This window comes from Ctenocephalides felis, unplaced genomic scaffold (genome assembly GCF_003426905.1).
Source record: "Ctenocephalides felis isolate EL2017-DRISC unplaced genomic scaffold, ASM342690v1 CF-g0.4_SCAFFOLD_01170, whole genome shotgun sequence".
Taxonomy (NCBI): Eukaryota; Metazoa; Arthropoda; class Insecta; order Siphonaptera; family Pulicidae; genus Ctenocephalides; species Ctenocephalides felis.
In genome coordinates this window covers 55,607,406-55,627,605 of record NW_020537324.1, presented here as the reverse complement: position 1 = coordinate 55,627,605, position 20,200 = coordinate 55,607,406, and the positions used below count along the sequence as shown (strand labels likewise).

General features: G+C 28.0%; 2 protein-coding genes across 2 annotated transcripts in view; one reads left to right on the top strand and one right to left on the bottom strand.

The window, feature by feature from the left end:
* LOC113365734 (voltage-gated potassium channel subunit beta-2-like) overlaps nt 1-10,330 on the top strand; it is an 80,586-nt gene extending 70,256 nt beyond the window's left edge. Inside the window, 9 exon segments of the mRNA XM_026607267.1 lie at nt 916-1,043; nt 3,387-3,466; nt 3,550-3,639; nt 4,483-4,518; nt 4,520-4,682; nt 6,691-6,777; nt 8,061-8,307; nt 8,503-8,621; nt 10,195-10,330. Of these exon segments, the coding sequence (XP_026463052.1) occupies nt 916-1,043; nt 3,387-3,466; nt 3,550-3,639; nt 4,483-4,518; nt 4,520-4,682; nt 6,691-6,777; nt 8,061-8,278 (802 nt within the window). The 3' untranslated portion in view covers nt 8,279-8,307; nt 8,503-8,621; nt 10,195-10,330.
* A 6,851-nt stretch (nt 10,331-17,181) lies between these two features.
* Nucleotides 17,182-18,810, bottom strand: LOC113367424. The gene is made up of 2 exons (XM_026609033.1): nt 18,683-18,810; nt 17,182-17,915 (listed from the first exon to the last, which is right to left on the bottom strand). The coding sequence occupies exon 2, from the start codon at nt 17,887-17,889 to the stop codon at nt 17,182-17,184; it is 708 nt and encodes a 235-aa protein (XP_026464818.1). The 5' UTR covers nt 17,890-17,915; nt 18,683-18,810.
* Nucleotides 18,811-20,200: the final 1,390 nt, after the last annotated feature.

Here is a 20,200-nt window from a genome sequence, read left to right as displayed (position 1 = left end):
TAAACTAGGTTATACACACACAAAATTTAATTTTGATCATAAAACGGGAAGTTTCCATCTTATCTACATATTTCCATCATACAACAATAAAAATTTGTATCTATAACATACATTTTGTAGTGTTGTATTTTGACAGTAAAACATTGAAAATGTAATTGTAGATTAGTGTTTATAATATTGTAAATGCAGAATTAATGAATTTTGTTAGAAAAAAATATTTTCAAAACTCGTGTAAGATCGTAAACGTATAAAACGGGGGATAGATGTACCTGCAATGATTTAAAAAAAGTCATTTGAACTGATTTAAAACTTTTCGAATCACATAATTTGGGTTGTTACTTCTTATTTTCGTATTGGGGGGAAAAATCGACGATTTTTATGAAAATTTGTATAATAATGATGATCACCTTATCGAACATCCTAAAATATTAGGGATCTGGGATTCAATTCTAAAATATTGGTTTCAATTAAGTTGGCTTACAATTGGTTTACAATTGGCCATGTAAACATAATTTTTAAAGTTGCTAAATTCTTATTCATTATGTCGAGTATTCCTGCTAGTTTTTGCGAGTTGCATTAACATTTTCAAATAGTTTATGTCATAAAATCATGATAAAAATTATTCAATCAATTTTATACTTATGTTTTAGATAATAGTTATTACAATTATATTAATTGTACTAAAATTAATATAAATTTTGATATTATGAATTAACTTCACATTTTATTTAAAGTAAATTAATATTTAACTTTGTTCAAACATAAAAATATATTATAGATTCAATTTAAATCTTATGTTAAATTGCACGTAGTATATGGAAATGAGCATAATCAACAAATTTGATTCGATCATGCTTTCCACGAATAAATTATAACATGCTAAGCACTATATATTTATATTCATAAAAAATGTAGGTCAGACGAGCGGGGTCTCTCTAGGAAACATATCGTTGAAACAGTCCGAGCCAGTTTAGAGCGCCTTCAACTTCCCTACATTGATGTCGTTATAGTACATAAGGCAGATCCCATGTGTCCCATGGAAGGTCAGTGAATTATTAAGTTAAGCATAAAAACAACTATATTGATATATTCTAGGCACATCTCGGAGCTCTTTCCAGGTATGGTATTACGAATTTTTATAAGGCGATTTATAATACAGAATGTTGTATTTCATAAGCAGATTTAAAACTAAAGCTGATTTATATTCGAGGTAATATTTTGCTATTTGGTTCATATATAATACCTAATTCGATCGCTCGATCAAAAACTTTTGTTACAGTAATCAAGTTAATATTACAAACATTCTGAAAGTTTAGCAATTAGATAAAATTAGTTAAAATAAAAATATTTATTTACTTTAAGTTAATGTCAATTATATTTCAATATTCGTAAATATATATTTGTATACTCACGTTGTCATTACAAAACGTTATTCAGATTTAGCCAAACTCTTTACTGCTTTCTATATAGTTGCAAACGTTTTATATATATATGTATGTCTATTTATTTTATTAGCTTTTAGTAGACGAAAAATCTTACCATTAACACAACGAATAATGTATCATATAATCTAAGCAAATACGAAAATAAATTGAAAACATTCATAAAAATATCTGAACAAAATTGACATCAGTTTCTACGAGTTTTATATATGATAATAACAAATAATTTTCTAAAGAAAAATGGAAAGTATAATAAATAAATATATATATATATATATATACATATATATCATTTTCATTTTCTTACACTCGCTCAAAACTCTTGGTAATATATAAATAATTTTGTTTTGCTTCTTTTAATTGTATTTTAATAATGCAAGATCTAGATTCGACTTCATTTTTCAAGTTATTTATAAATTCGGCTTCATATTTTTCATGAAACATTTATTATTTTTAAGCATATTTTTTATTTGATTTATATCAAGAAAAACAATCTTCAAATTGTTATCAATATTAATGAAAATGAAACATTTATTATTTTTCAATAAAAGCATATTTTATATTTGATTTTTATCAAGAAAAGCAATCATCAAATCGTTATCAATTTTATATTAAAGTCTTCAATCCTTTTGTTAGTTTTAGACAAATTTTATATAATTTTCTATATGTATTAACATATTATAAAATCATATAATCTTTACTTCAAATGTGAAATAAAAGAAAGTTCAAATCACATATAGTGTAGAGCAAAGATTAAAGATTCATGGGTAAAAAAGTCCATCACCATTATCTCAATAACCACAAAGTATAGATTTCTATATTACGTTGTGAGGTAAAAGATGTATAGAAAGAACTCATAAACGATCGATCTTTTTAGATCAAATCTAATAAAAATCATCAGTTTCATTTAAATAATCTCTATAAAAGCAACAGCTTTACACTGGCAAAGATGTGAACAATAAGAAACTTGTACATGTATATTAAGTTAGAAAAAGCAATTTTTCAAGAGATATATCAATGAAATGCTCTGTTATAATTAAGTCAGAAATATTTATCAACTCTGCTGATAAATATTTCTGAGAAAATATCAGATCAAGGTTATATACAATGTAAACTTTGTATAAAATGTGCACATGAATTTAGAATTTTGCATTGGCTAAATAATGTAGCTGTTATTTTGTAAAATCTCTTTACCGTTAAAAATGAGACATTGTCTGCCTCTGGCAGTCGCTTTTTACTCCGACTATGGTATGAAAAGGGACTGATGAAAAATTTTAGGAAAATAGTGAAGCACATTGTTGCAATTAGGATCAACTGGAAATTTCAGTTGAATATGTTTCGATAGTTGTTCATTTGATACGTGTTATGCGTTGTGATGTAGTTCATTTGGTTTTGACAGTGTAATTACTGGAAATTAAATTGGACCTTAATACCTCGCTCTACCCTATATATTAGTTTTCTGCAATACATTCAAGAATCGTCTGTGTTATTTTAAATGTATTATATTTATTTTCTTTATTTTAATTTTATTAATTCAAGGTATCGAAAAAAAACATTCCCGTAAAATTTAAATGTAATGTTAAATATTTTTAATAAAATCATGTGCAATATTTTAATATATTTTATATTTGAACTTATGAAATAAAGAAATCTTCAATTCCTTAATAATATGGTTAAAAAAATTAATATTTATTAAATTGTACTAGTATAATAAATAATTATACATATATATATATATATATATATATATATATATGTATGTGTGTGTGTATGTGTATGTGTATGTGTATATTTTGCAAAGATATATCTTTGTATGTAAGTCAATATACTGTATGTCGCGTGCTATTCAATTTCCCTATGAAACATTATATATGCAAATTTTATAGATAGTCTCGTAAAATTTTTAATAACATTATAAAAATGTACTATATATCTTTGCTTCAGAGGTGGTTCGAGCGATGCACTACGTGATTTCCCAGGGATGGGCGATGTATTGGGGAACGGCGCGATGGACTCCTGTGGAGGTGACTTAGGGTTGTAATAGAAAACAACCTTTGTATTTTATTCTTAAATGACTAATAATCTCTCTTGTGGATTATTTTTGCAGATTATGGAAGCATATACGAATTGTCGGCAATTCAACTGTGTTACGCCGATCGTCGAGCAGACGGAGTACCACATGTTTTGTAGGGAAAAGGTATGATGAAATATTTTTCATATATTATGCAATACAGTAGATACTCGATTATCCGGTATAATGGCATTCGGATAATGAAAAATCCGGATAATCGAATGTATGAAAAAAATGTTGTGCATTTATTAAAATAACAAATACATACATAGATATCAACAAAAATTATTATTAAGAAATTAACACTACTAACAATACTAAACTGCAGCATTAATTATGCAAAAATTCTAATTGTTGGATGTACATACATATACATTGGTCGCGGTTGGTAGTCCGGATAATCGCGAATTTGCATAACTGAGGTCCGAATAAACTGGGTTCTTCTGTATTGTAAACATAATGAAAAAATTTATTGAACACAATTAAGAATATGAATAAAAATGTGCATCATTTATTATTCATAAATAAAATAATTTAAGAGTGATTACGGAATGAAGTTTACTAATAATAAGGCCAATTCTGGGTGTAATAGACGATAACATTCTCACATAGCGTTGTTATGGCAACGGTACTAAAAACTGTGAAATAGCTATATATTTGCTGTGCAATCAGGTATATTTTAGATCTAAAACAACCAAGAATGAACGCATAGCATAACTGCATCTTTGGGATGCGCATTTATAACATACGGTTCTATATGTAGAACGCCTGATCGCACAGCAATTAGATAGATATTTACACAGTTTTTAGTACCAAGAAAGGAGGATAACATAGCGTTACCATAAGAATGTTATGTTATTGTTCAGAATTGGCTCCCTTCATTTCAACTTTGGCTAATTTTTAAATAAAAACTATATGAATTAAAGAAGAATATTGTTGTTCAGAGGTTTATTATTTCATCCTTTTAAGGCTGAACTGTACCTCCCTGAATTATACAATAAAATTGGGCGTAGGCCTTATGGTATGGGGTCCTTTATCTATGGGTCTAGCAGGCGCCACAGGAGAACAACCGCATACCCAAATCTTCACATCAAGAGGCAGTTTTAAAGCAAAATATAATTCATTTAGTTGGACCGAAGATGAAGTCGCTGCTATAAATAAAGAGGTCAGTGAGATACGTTTTATTTATTTATGTAAAATGGTGAATTACAAATAATCTCGAATGTTTTGTTACCTTAAAAATTTACTACAAATTTACATATGATCATCATAATTATATATTGCGTTATAAGTTTTTTATATTTACAGTTATTAAGGGTATCTAAAAAGTAACAGTCTTTTTTTGGATATTATTTTTCATAGGAAATGAGTATCTAAGTTCTAAATACTTTCTTTACACTTTATTGAAATTATGTATAAAATTTGGGGCACCATTAGAATATTTTTCTTATATTTTTCAAGTACCTACGTTTATCAACATTTTAATATTTTTTTATCGAACCTTTTTTTGTTCATATTGTTGATAGTAAATGATTTTTTTTTAATTTTATTAAAATTGAGTCAAAGTTAATATTATATATTTAAGTAATATTTTTCTAATTTGATGATAAAAAGCTTATATTCGTGTGATACATCCCTTTGACATGTTATATGTTGTAAAATCAACAACGGCTTTATTTTTATATAAACTTGCAAATATATATCAAAATTTACGATAAAGTCTGCGTTATCATATTGTATTCAGATACTTTGATTAAACATTGTTATTTAACTATTGTTGCCTAGATTTAATTTAATTATGACTCTAATTAAAATAATGACCTCTCTACTCTCTACTAAACGTGTTGCATAATAATGATAACAAATATTGCGCGCAATAAAATGTCATCAATTATTTAGAGAATCATTTGTGCAATTTCAAGTTTTACAATATTTTAGTGATAATAAAATGAGATTGATTTATCAGCAAACTTTGAATGAATATATTAATGAATATAAAATATATAAACTTTGATTTGTACACTCATTTAGTATATTATTTAAATTTCATATAGTTATTGAAATTATAATTTTTTTTCAATGCATCAGCTTTAAGATCCTGCAATTTATCTGCATATATCTATAAAAATTATATTAAATGTGCTAGATTTAAATGATTCAAACATTGATTTGTATCGGCAATGCACTGAACTTATTGATTCTTTTGAAAGACAGGTCAGCTATTTTGGAAAGCTGTAGAAAGTATTGCCTAAAAGGGTCAGATGATTTTTTGAGAAATTTTATTTTAGAGAAATATGAATGATATGAATAATAAGAATTGGGTAATGGTTATTGTCGATAATTTTCAAAATTTACTTTCTTATTCTAACAAAATAATTCAAACTTGCTACGCGAAGGTGAAGCTACGAAAGGCTTATTCAGAAATTTAGTATACTTCAGTTTAATGGAATATGCAATAGTTTTATGGAATAAGGCTTATGGAATTCAAACATATAAACGTTTTTCAACAAGTTAATCGATGTTTCGGTGATACTCAAATTAGTAATGGCTACAAGAATGTATTTGTAATTTATGTATAATGTGTGTATGCATGTTGATTGTGTATGATGTGCCTATGGATATTTGATGTGTGAATATCCATTTGGTGGCCTGCCCGCATCGCGTAATTGGAATACATGTTGCTGATACAAACAGATCACTTCCGGATTCTAAATTAATCCTTGTTGATTAAACTGAATCTGACAAGATCGAAATTTTGCATGGATTCGGGGATATTTGCACAATTTAACCCCTAGGCAAAATTATTTTAAATTCTAATGCTGCAGCGTTCTCATGTTATTTTATTTAACCTATTATCAATAAAAAAAAATCTTTAGTTGTATCAACAATACATTTATCAGCCAATTTATATTATGCTTGAAAAATGATCATGCAGTTTGTAATATCTCATACTTGCATGGTTAGTTATTTTGCTCTCCGCTACTATATCGATCGGGGCTTCTCGAAGCGATTAAACAAAATTAATATTAGTTTGAGTCACGCAATGTGCAACTTACTATACACTGTTAAATTCAAATTGATGAAGTTTAAATTAAAGTGAACTAACTATTGCATAGTGACTTTCAAAATCTCAACTTATTTCATTTGAATAATATTATTTTTAGGATCATATTCAAGGTTTCGGTTGGACGAAAGAACGAGGCGAAGAAACTAGGAAGCATAGTGATAGATTAAAAGATATTTCGTGTTTAGCTGAAAAACTTGGTAAGTGAATCACTAATCTATTAACAAATAATTTGTGATTTTTTCGTTTCAATTAGTTGTTTTTTGTAAAAAGTTTAGTTTCAAAAATTTAAATAAATTTTTTTTATATTCTGTTTTTCTGTTTTCTAAAATTTCTTTCTACCTTATTGGAAAGATTATAGCAAATTTGATTATAGATTACAAATCAAAGTGTGATACTTATTTTAATAATTGCTTATAATTTAGTTAACTTAAGTTAGCTAATAAGAATGGATATTCATGCATGTATATATGTATATAAATAAAATTTCGAAGGCATAATATCAAGTAAAAATGAATAAGTCTTTAAACTTTAAAGACTTATTAAAACAATTAAATTATTATAAAATTTTACCTATTTACTTAAATATGTTAAATATTTATGACGTTTGTTAACAATTATATCAAAGTTATGTAAACTGGAAGCTAGAAAAATATTGTTTTTTTTTTAAGTTTTTAAAGTTTAACTATTCAAATTTAAAGTTCAAGAATATGTGTACAAGAGTAACTCTAGAAATTTTAATTATTTTCGGAGATAGTTTCCTGTTTGGCCACGATAATCTTCCTCTGTTCCTTTCACCGCGAAACTTTAATCGCGTTTTTCTCGAAATTTTTCGATTTTTCAACTTCAACTGGACCGATTTACTCGAAATTTTTACAGACAACCTCTCAAAAATGAAAACATGAAATCCACCCTTCTTGTCTAGCTAGACTAGAATATCCTCTTGAATAATTAAATTAGTATATCTAATGTAAATATGAATATTTTTCCGTGCATAAATGTGTTTGGCGGGAACATAATTAAGAGAACGAGTATTTAAAACAAGCCTAAAAGCTCTGAAGGACATGTTTTTTTGCAATCGCAGGCCGATTTTTTTCAGGCTAGGGGCCAGATGTGGCCTGCGGGCCTTATGTCTGACCTGTCTGCTTTAAAACAATTTCATATTTTCTTGAGTTTCGATAAATAATTTGATATCATCATTAATATATATGAAGAATTTGAATAACAATCATATTGTATATTAATAATAATATATATTGCAATAATATAATAGTAACATATAGCATTTGCACTAGCACCTAAAACTAAAACTGTCAGTAATTATGAAATTATCAGTAGGTACTAGTGTCTAAAGTTTAATGCACGGTCTGCCTTGTTACTATCATGCTGCTTATTGGCTTGCCTTTCACTAGAGTGCCCCATTATCCATACCTTATTATTAATAAATAAACTGAGAAATAACATGTCTTTCAATCTTGATCAGGTTGCACGCCTACGCAATTATCTGTGGCGTGGAGTTTAAAACATGAGGCAGTCCAGTGCCTGCTCCTCGGAGCGAGTTGCCCGGAGCAATTGCACGAATCGCTCCAAGCACTCCAATTGCTCCCCCGGCTAAGTGGAGCGGTGATGTTGGAATTGGAACGTTTGTTGGACAATAAACCCGTACGACCACCACCCATATCTACTATGGCGTTGCGGTGACAAAGCGCCGGCCCCGCTGGGCCACCCAGGTACGATTAAACTTACTATAAAAAAGATTTTACTTAGCAAAATTAGTTAGTAGTAGTAACTTAGTTTTGAATTTGAATTAGTACTTAAATATACAATGTAATGTTATTCAACTATTTTACTTTCATTATACATCTGTATATTGTGCTCATTTATAAAGATAATTTTTATTTTCGCTTATCAAAATCTATCTACAGTGGCACAGGAGGGGCTGGGGCCGATAGCCCAAAAGATTTAGATGAAGTATGCAGTGAAGATAAAGATAAAGTCGCATTTTGTGAAATTCAGTGACCTGCGGGGCACACGCGTAGGCATAGTATGTAATCCAATGCATATTTTTAACTGATATCTTGAATGTTAGTTGTTAATGAATATGGACAAAGTGACATGGTGTTCTGTTTTGTAATAATATTTATTTATTTAATGATGTTACAGGTAGTCTCTATAGTTTTTGCTCATAATATGCTCATAATAGATTCATTGACTATGACTACTATTAGTATAATTTTTTAATCAATTAGGAACTATAATAACATCTTTATTTAGAAAAATTGCAACTAATTACAAAAATCATTTTGTCTGTAAAGTACGGACAAAATGACATATAAAGTAAGAACCTACTGAGATACTAATTTTTAAGAAGTTAGTTCACAAATAATTCTTTTGGTTCTTCTTGGGACTTCGGCCAACGAAGGTTAACAAGCAACTTTTCTCGAGCTCATGATCTTTTGCAAAAAATGCAAGTCTTTTTTTTACCTGTGGATCTTTTGGTCTATTTTTAGAAGTAGTTAGAGTAGAAATGAAAGGCCAATAACCTTTGACAGATTTTATTTTTCCTTTTTCATGATCTCGAATGAACTATCCTGTAGTGATAACGAACTAGTACTATGTCATTTTGTCCATTGTATAAGTGTTCCATTTTGTTCGAAAGTTAACAAAAATTATTAATTTTCAAAATGCCATTAACGATTGATAAAATTGATCAATATAAAATATATCAATCTTCAGTTTTTTTCGATTTATTCGACAACCGTTGAGAATATTAAAATGCAGTTTTTTCACGTTATTCTAGCCCACGTGGCAATTCACTTGATGTTTAATTGAAGCTTTTACGTGCCCGGGAAGTCTGTGAAAAATTAATAAAACTAACTTTTTTTTGGCCATTTTTGGGCATTTTTTACATATGAAATCTTTAGACGGTTATAACTTGCAAACTATACATGATAGCACTTTGATGTCTTAAGATTCAATACTCTAAATTAAAAGGTCTTTAATCCAGTACAAGAATTTTTATGATATCTTTCACCGTTCCCGAGATATTCGCCACAAACTCTTTCAAATTTTTGAGTTTCTAACGGATAAACGCCTATAACTCGGAAACTTTTCAAGATAGGGTCATGATATATATGAACGAAATATGCGTATTTGAAATATCTATCTGCTGGTGCATGAGCTCATTGATTTTTATAGAAATAATTACAATGAATGATAAGAAAGTCCTCAAAAACATGAGAAGCTAATGTTTGAAACTAACGTTTGAACTCATTACTACGATAGGACTATGACAATAACGGTCAATGTCTGACAGGATTCTAATATGCCTTTTTCATGTTAAACAGTTGCGGAATCATTACTAAAACAAGACTATTTTTTACATACCACTGTGTTATTTTGTCAATTTATACCATTTTGTCCGTATTTCACTTAGTAGTATTAGTAGTTATATATAATTAGTTATTTAGTAGTATTAGTTGTTAATGAAATGAATGATAATGACCTCAAAATTAAATTTGATTTTTAGTAAAAGCATCCAAGCATAATTCATCATAACCAAGTAATTTAAGTCAATATATGAATCTATCCAACTATTAGATATGTCTAACTTTTAGGGAGAAGTCATCAACACCAGAACTCTCAGCCACGCGCCCTTGTTAATATCGATTACACAATGATCAGCGGTTCAGCCAGCTCAACTCCCATCACTGAATCCGAATGTGAAGCAACTCCTTGCGCATCTCCGCCGCCTATTGGTTCAGCATCGCAATCCCGACGTCCTTCTGTGATTTTGAGTCTACGTCGACTTAGTGAAACATTAGTATCACTTGCGTTCGCAAGGACAACGAAACCTACGCCGGCTGCTCCGGATATCGTAATTGTTCCAACACCAGATGCAAATATACGGGATTCGAACACCGCCATTTCGAAGTCGCGTTCAGCCAGCTCTCGTTTAGAAGCAATGGATACGTCTGGTAGTGGTGCTTTGAGCCCGGCGGTCATCCCGAGCCACGCGCGTAGATCGAGCGCCAGCGATGTGCTAAGGCGCATAAGAGAGCGCGAGGTCATAAATAGGTCCGTGTCAAGTGGTGCGATCATGGGTGGTAGAGGCGGCGCCAGGTGTATGCGAAAAGGTAGTATGTTTTAGATGAGTGACGCACTGGAAGTCAAAAATATGTAGGAAGAATGGTGAGCACAATACTTTATATCTAGAACAGAGTCTAGTTTTAAATATATTTATGTCTGGCAGTAGGTTTAATTAAATGGATACAATTATTATAAAATATTTAATATTATTTGTTTTATTTAGTAAAACCTATTGTGATACATGAATCGTACTGATAGTTGTTGATTACCAACAAAAGAGTAACAATTGTTAGCCGATGCAGAATTTAAATAAGTTAGTGAAAATTATGCGTAAAAATACTATAATATTAGGTTGGCAACTAAGTAAGTCCGGATTTTTATGGTAAATCAAAGATATTTTTATCATGGAACTAAATAACTTTATGGTGTATGTAAATGTATTGTCCATTTTGATCACTCACTTTTGGTTATCTTTCAAGTAGCATCATTACACCATTTTCATAAAACTTCTAGTTTTTATTAGCAACTTTAATTAAATCAGGTACAATTTGGCACCATCATAATCACTGAATTGTATACTATTCAAAGAGTGTTGTGAAAATCGAAACAAAAAGTAATCAGAAGGTGCAAAGTCAGGACTGTATGGTGGATATTGCAAAATATTCTAAGAAAGCTCCAATAATTTTTTCCGGGTGGTCAAAGATATGTGATGGATCAATCACTATTTCAATTGGTCATTTTAGGCCGCATTTCTTCGACTGTGTGGTTTGATTTTGTTAGTTGTTCAATGTAGACATCAGAATTGGACTTTCGGTTGAGTGAAAAGTGCGAGAGTAGACAATGTTTTTATAATCAACTCCAACTAGTTACCCAGATCATGTTACATCTTTGAGTGAGAAATCACGAGAACCAAATTTGGCAAATCAATTTTGACACTACTGTTTCTGTAAGGCTTCGTTACCATAAATAGTTCATAACTTTTTATGAGCTTAAGATGCCTTTTTACCTTTGAAGATATAAAAAAAGAAAATATGACAAACATTTTTGAATTTATCGTCCATCTTTCAACGAACGCCAAACGAAAACTATGCAATTGATCAAAAAACTCTTTTATACTGATGGACATCTAAACTGCTTACTAGGTACTAATAATAGACGTAAGCAAACCTTGGTATAGGTATTTGGACCTAAGCAAACCTTAAAATTAAATTGAAACGATTGAAACCATCCAAGCTGTAAGTGCCACTATCTTTGTTGCCAACCTAATACTTTTACATATAGATATGTTAAATTTAATTTTTGATTATTTTATACCTATTTGAATATCATATTTACTTAAAATTAGATAACCTACGAAATGAATATGTTTTTGATTCAATTAAGAGGCCAATTCAGCGGTACAATAGACGATAACAAAGCATTGTTATGACAATCCTAAATTATCCTAAAAAACTGGTGTTCAACAATCTGTGAAATTGCTGTCTATTTGCTGTACGATCAGGCAAATTACACATAAAATCATATGTTATAAATGCACAGCAAATAAGTAGCATTTTCACACATTTTAGTACCAAGAAAGAAGGATGAGATAGCGTTGCCATAACAACGCTATGTTATTGTCCATTTTACCGCAGGATTGGCCCCTAAGTTTAATTAATTCAATCGAACATAAAACTATGATTAATGATCATTTTAACAGCACTTTAAAAAAATAAGCTGTCCATCATTTTGATATATGCATATTTAACTAAATTATACAAATGCAAAATAATATGCCGTTAGTGATAGTGTCGCGCCACTCAATCTAAATACATCATTTCAAGTCATTTGAAGCATAGAAGTTTATTATAGTATTACGCACTACCAGCTTTATATAACAAATAAAAGTAGTAATTTTGAAATCCTTCAAAGCTTATCTATTGTATACATACATTATTATAAATAAATAGAAATATTAATATACAATACAAAATCAAGATCTATCTTTAGATGATTTGAAAATAAATAGGATCCGTTTTTATTGCAACCAGTTACTTATGTATCGTGGGCTTATTAGATTTAATTTTAGATACATAATTTCATAAATTACAATAAGATCTTATAAATAGCTTTTAAGTAATATTATGTCCGTCGTTATATCTTTAAGAATTAATAAGAGCGTATAATTTGTGAGCATAAATAATTGCATATGCAATATGAACGGTGAAAAAAACTCATTTCGCGAGGAAACTGCCCAATTTGAATATTAGTGCGAAGCTATAGATTTTCAGTTTGACGCCTTGTATTCCGTCTGTAGAATATATAATAGAAGGATATTATAAATCATTTATCTGAATTGAAATTCAATATATTTGAATAAATAATAAACACACTATGACCTTTTGTACATAAAAATATATATAGAAAAATAATTTCATGCTATTCAACGCACCGATTTACGTGACAATATATTTTCATAAGTTAGCATGTACGATTAATATTTTCATTAAAATAATTGTATGATAGTATCTGATAATTTGGTATGTGCATTCTTTCTAATCTATGTTTTCGTGTTGACATTAAAATGAACATTTGATATGAATATTTTAATTTCATATCCACGTCTCGACGGATATGAGAACTATAATATTAATTACAGGTAGGTTGCTTATATATACAATTTTTGTATATATGTGTATGATTATTGAATATTGCAGAATATAAAAAATATAATTATTTAATAATTTGAATAGGTTACTCTTAACCAAAATTCAAAGTTGAAGCAAATACATTATTCAGGAATTCAATACTTTTATGGTTTACTTCGCCAAACCCGATCTAAAAAATAATCTGATTAAAATTATCGAATGAATTAAAAGAATTCAATACATTTATATTTCTTACTAATAAAAAATAATGTTGCTTACAGTACTAGAAACATTGATGAAACTAAGGAAATTACTAAATTCATAATTTCAAAAGATAATATAATTTGTGTACAATTATTTTTTTAACTCAATGCTCGAAATGAAGCCAAATTTGACTTATTTAACAATTCTGTTAGTATTTTACAACGTAATTTATAAAGCATAGAATAATGCACAATTTTTCTTAAATATTACAAAGTTACTTAAATTAATTTAAAAATAGTTTAATTGTATGATCGAGACAATTATTAATTAATGTTAAAATTAACTGTATTTTATTTTCAAAAATTTCAATCCAAAATGAATTGCAAAATTGATTTCGGAATTTGTTAAATTGGCAATGCATATTGTATTGCTTATACGTGTAAAGGGTAGACCGGGGCTCAAAAGTCCGCGGGTAAAAAGGTCCATCACCGATATATCAAAAACAAGTAAAGTTAAGAAATTGTTAACAACAATATTTGAAAGTAGAGGGCAAAAGATGAGAACCAGTCATCACCTTGATTCTTACGACTTTGCTATATGGGCGATAAACGGCAACGTTTGAAATTCCATAATAAAAGTATTTATTTTCTAAGTTTGTGAGACCTTAATATAATTTTTTGATATACGTTATTTAATTGTATTGTAAAATGTATTGTTGATTTTAAGTTGGATTTTTTTTATATAACCTTCATAAAAGTTTATACGTGGGTGAGGTAAAAATAACGAACTAAACCTTCACTCTGACAAAGTTGAGCGTTAAAAAAGTAGATTGAGTTAAGGAAAGCAATTATGCAGAAGATAAATTAAATAAATAGTTCTTCCAATTCTGCTGATGAATATTTCTGACAAAATACCAGATCATGGCTCTATACAATGTTATCACTGTGTAGTAATAAAATTTATATTTTTCATTGGTTGAATAATGTAGCTATTGTTTCGTAAAATCTCTTCAACATTAAAAATAAGATATTAGATTTGTTTGCCTCTTGGACGTCCCAATTTACACCGCCTATGAGACAAAAAAATAGGTGACAAATTAAAAAAAAAAACAGCAAAAAATTTTTACATTGATTAATGAATTAGCTGAGAGTTTTACTGAACGCAGTCTGATAGTTGTTTGTTTGATATATTGTTATTTGTTGGTTTGGTTTTCACAGTATAATTGCTCAAAGCCAAATTGGACTTTTGTGCCCCGTCCTACCCTATATATAGAGTACACCAAAATCAATTGTATCTATTCTATATAAACTATTAAACTTAATAAGAAATTGTTTAAAGAAAATGTTAGAGAAAGCTCGCCTCGCAAAATTTAATCATTATAATATATTTGGAGAAAATGTTTTATTAAACCATCTGGTATATTGAATTTGTGTGAATAGTGTTACCTGCATCATTCTCTACAAAGATCTGTTGTACAAAAATGTGTTATTTGTTGTAAATTTAATTCTATTATTTGTGATATAATTATTTCAGAGCTCTAGGGTTGTGTACAAAAATTATATTTAGAATCTAAAAAAAAGAATTTATTGTCTTGTTATGATTAAGTTATTTTATATGTTCGCACGAGTGATCTCTGAGAAACTGCTTTGATTGAATGATGATTATATAGATCTCAAATAATGCATATTCATGTAATCGATTGAAAAAATACTTTGCCACATCGCTCTTGTAGTATCATGCGAATATATCATGAATTTGCTAATTTTTAATATTACGGTTTGACTAAACTAAGCAACGATAAATACAAACTTATATAAAAATAGTGAACAAAATTATATAAAAAGTTATAATTTTTAATGTATGAGTACCTTTTAAAACCTAGTCATTATAAATCATTTTTATCAATTATCGACGTTCTATAAAATGTTTTATTATATAAAATGAGTGCAAAGTTTTTGTGTGATTAGTAAAAAAATCACAACAGTAATTATTATTATAAATTAATTTCAGTAATAAGTGAAACTTTTAACTGACAGTAATACTTTAAACTTGAGCATGGTTATTAATTGCTTCATCTCTTTTAATACAATTGTGATAACTAACAAATGAAGAGAGGTAGCATCATAAGTTGTTATTGATACATTGATTTGGAAAACTAATTAAATAAATTGCTAATACTTACAATTAGTTAATAAATAAGAAATTCGTAAAATATATTAAATTTTTAATAATGCAAATTATTAAAATTACTACTTAGAGAATAAAACTGTTACTTAATTTTATCTAAGAAATATTACAAATATTAATATTTATTAGAATATACGATAAGCATTGTAAATATTTCCGCTACATTTTTTCAAATAACGATAATAATTAAATTATCTCATTGTTCATTCACAAATGATATCAAATCATGCACTCATATTATTCTCATCCATATCTACATTTTCTCTGTTTGTTAAACATGAACCTTAAGTTTGAGAAAATGATGACATGAATGAGCTCGAAACGAAAAGCTTATGATCTTAGTTAATAATAATTCCAGAATTTGGATATTATTACTAGCAATTTTCACAAATTTCATATCTTTATAATTCGTGTCACCCGAATAAAAATTATCAACAAATTTTGTTAGAGTTTCATTTCACTTTATATAAATACAGCCACTTCTCATATAACGCGGTACTATGGTTATCCTACTTCGTATAGCTGGAGTTGCAACTGCAACTGACTCTAGTAACCAAATATTATTAAAGGATCAATCAATCAATCAATAGGATATTATCCTAATGATAGGGAGATGTGCTAATTATTTTTTGGCCAAGGAAGGTCCTGCTGTTACGGAGATACAGAGCAAAGATTTCAGAAAATAGAATTCGAGTTTTTGAGAGAACGGATCCCAATTTGAATGATCTGATAAACATTCTATTCATAATGATGGAAAGAAGTGGTGATTAGTTTTTGGCAAAGGCAAGTCCACTCGTTTCGAAGATGCGGAGCTAAATGTACTAAAAATTGCAGTTTTGGAGAGAACTAAGCATCCGATTCGAATGATTCAAAAAACTTTCTGCTTGTGTTGACAAAACAATTGCAATTTCTTTTGTATATCGAAAATAATTCAGATTTTAATTTTAATTCTTGCTAAAGTTCTAAGGCTCACTTATATACTTTAAATAAATAATTTTAACTTTGCAATTTAGTTTATATAATTCTAATTAATATTAAACAATGATACAGTATTTATAATAATCTATTCCGAAACATTTAATATTTCTCAAACGTTTCGTTACAATTTGCCTTAAGACACGATGCCATACGCCGCTAGTTTATTACTCAGATAATAAAAAACATGACGTATTTTATAATTTTAATTATTATATGATATAAATTATATATAATGATATCGTTTTACAGTATAATAACTGTAACAGTTTAACTATAAATTATTATGGCATTTTATATGAAATTAAATAATTCATTCTAAGCCCATAAGCATTCAAATTTTGATGATGTATAATCTAATTTTATTACTAAAGTAACATTTTTTTAAAAATTTTCATAGTTGTGCTTTTAATCATGGGGAAATAAATTATTTATTACATAAAAATCACTAATTATATTAACTTTTAAAATTTAAGATAAAAAAAATTGAATTTACTATTTTTGCTAATATATTACATTACTTTAATGCGCAGATGTATCGTTAACTGCGTTAGGCGACTTAGATCTTTTGACTTTTATTTCTTTTTTAACTTTTCGTTTTGGTGGATTTTTTTTCTTATTAACCTTCCTTTTAGTAGGAGCTTTTTTCTGCGAGATTTTCTTTCTTTTCTTGAGTTCTGCTGCTCTTGTTGAATTAGTTATAGAATTTTCATCTATTTCTGTGAGGTCATTAACAAAACCCGCCTTATTCTCCTCTGATTCTTGATGTAATGCATTTTCTTTGGTATTATGGGATTTTTTACCATTTTTGCCACGTTCAATTGGTACAATAACCTTTATTGTTTGGTTTGTATCTTCAACTTCAATTTCAGCAACAACTATTCCTTTACTTCGATTTGGATTATTTGTAGAATCCGTAGAATTTATCACGGAAGCCGTCATATTACATTTACCCATTCCTAACGAAGAACAATTACCGACAAATGGTGTAGTAAAATTTTTCTCTAACTTCTTTTCTGCTAAATTTGTGTCGTTACTTTTAGTAATATTAGAAGCAACAGTTGAATTATTTGCGGTCCAAGGTTTTTTGGTTGATATTTCAGGAACAGCTAAAGAAAGTTTTCGAATTGGCGACTCATTGTTTTCACCTGGAAGTTTCTTTATTTGCTCTTCTACTTTACGTTCAGTTGATGGAGCTTTAGTTGTTTTAATTTTTGTCTTTTGAGTCATTTTCACCTTTTTTGTACTTGGTATTTCTATAAAATTATAATTTGGTAATAGTCATTGTCAACACTTTTATGTATGTATATTATAAAGAAATAAAAATAAATTTCTTAAATAAATGGCTTCCTTTTTAATTCAAAAAATATATTTTTAATTTCACGTTTTTGGAGATAGGGATGCCCCCTCCTTCAAGAACTAATGATAAATAAATTTAAAAAATTCTTTACATTTAAACATTTAAAAAATTCAATTTTTACCTTATCGCTGAATATTTTCGTAATCAAAATCTCAATAAACGAAAAGCAACAGAAACTACGCTTGAAAATACGACAAAATACATGTTCACCCTCGTGAGTAGATTCTATTACTAAAATTTACAATTTATTTTCTCAACCGATTCTTTGATTTATATTTACGTCTGTTGATTATCGGAAATTCTATCATTTTATGCCTGATTATCATCTGTAATTCTATATCAATATAATCGTTGATCTTGTTTAATAAAATGAAATAAAAAACTGTAAGAATCATCATGTAATATGTTTTGTCTAATTTTAAATTCAATATATTTAAAATCGTTTGTAAAAAAATTGTTTCCTTTTAAAATGTCCGTGAAATTGGAAGACATAAGCAGAACCATTAAGGTGAAAAATTCCTTTATTATTAAGAACTCTAAAAAAATATTGTTTTCAACAAAAATCATCATAGAATAATAAAATTCACTCTTGAAATTTAAATTATAAATGTATATTAATATATAAAAATAAATCTGCGATTATGTAAAATTCTTATGAATTACCTGTGACTGGTTCTTCGACAGCATTTTCACTTTTTTTAATTTTAATTCGTTTTTCCGACGTGCTATTTTGTTCCACTTCACACACTATAGTGTGAATACATATGAACAGAAATAATAATATGGCTAAAACGTTTTTCATAATTCTTGTCTTAAAGTTAGACTTGCAATCTGATTAGTTTCGAACAACTGATCCTCAATTTGAATGGATTCATGAATTTATACGAATGCACAGTGTTTAATTGAATGAGCTATTTCAATAATATTTGGTGAAATACTGCAGTGCATTAATAACAAATTTCTAAATTTTTAAACTATTTTTAATGCTATGCGGTTTAAATATGTTGTTTACACATTCATATCTTTTGTTGAAATCACGTCTTCCGCTTCGCGAAATGCGAATATTGCTATAGTTGGTTTCAAAAATGTATACATTAAATACTTTAACTTATAATTATACTTCATCATAAAATCTTCGATGACTTTTTCCATCCAATATAGTGCAGTTGATTTATATGTGGAATTTGTAATATTATTTCTGATATAGAAATTTGTATTAAATAAACTAATTACATATTCAATCTCATGAGAAAAATGTGTGTTTACCAAACCAAAAAATCAAATTAATCAAATGTAAATAGCTGTTTTATTGCGAACATTTCACTTCATATATACTAAAGCGATCTCGTAGTCTGTAGCATACATTTTTGGAATATGTTTCAAATTAAAACATATTAAAGTCGATTAGATACTTTGAAAGTGTTCATTATTTCTTTAATTTTATTACTATTATTATTTGTTTTACTATTTGATCTTTAAAGTTCAATGTATTATTCATTCATTCTATAGCAATTTCTTCGATTATTTATATTTTTATTATTATTATTATTATTATTGTTGCTGGTATTATTACTATTATTATCATTATATGGACGGCGTCTCAATAGAAACATTACATTATTTTTTAATGTTTTTCAAGCTAAATTATCGAGTGTTACTTGTAGTTTTATCAACTGTTGCAACTAAAATTGAAATTAAAAAAATAAATTGACTATTATATATTTATGTTAATAATAATTTTCTCCGGATCAAATTCTTTCCTATTATCAATTTCTGTTATAGCTTTTATACCTATTATAATTCATTTAATTTTATTTTTAAATTAAAATCTTACTATTGTAGTGACATTATTAGCTAACATTGACTAATTGGATAAATAGTAAATTCCTCAGTTTTATTGAATATAGTTGAATAGTTAATAATTTGCTGCGGGATTAAATTTATTAAAAAATATTCATTATAGATATTTGGCATTGTTTACTGCACTTACCTGGCTCTTTTATGTGATTATGTTATCATTTGGCCATATCATTTTATCCTATTATGTAGTAGGTACTATTTAAATAAAATTTATTAAAATTATTGACCAGTCTAAAATTTTTGTATATGATTCATACATTCATATAATACTTGACTATCGTTTTAACACTCATTGTTAACTTGGATATATATTATTTAAAT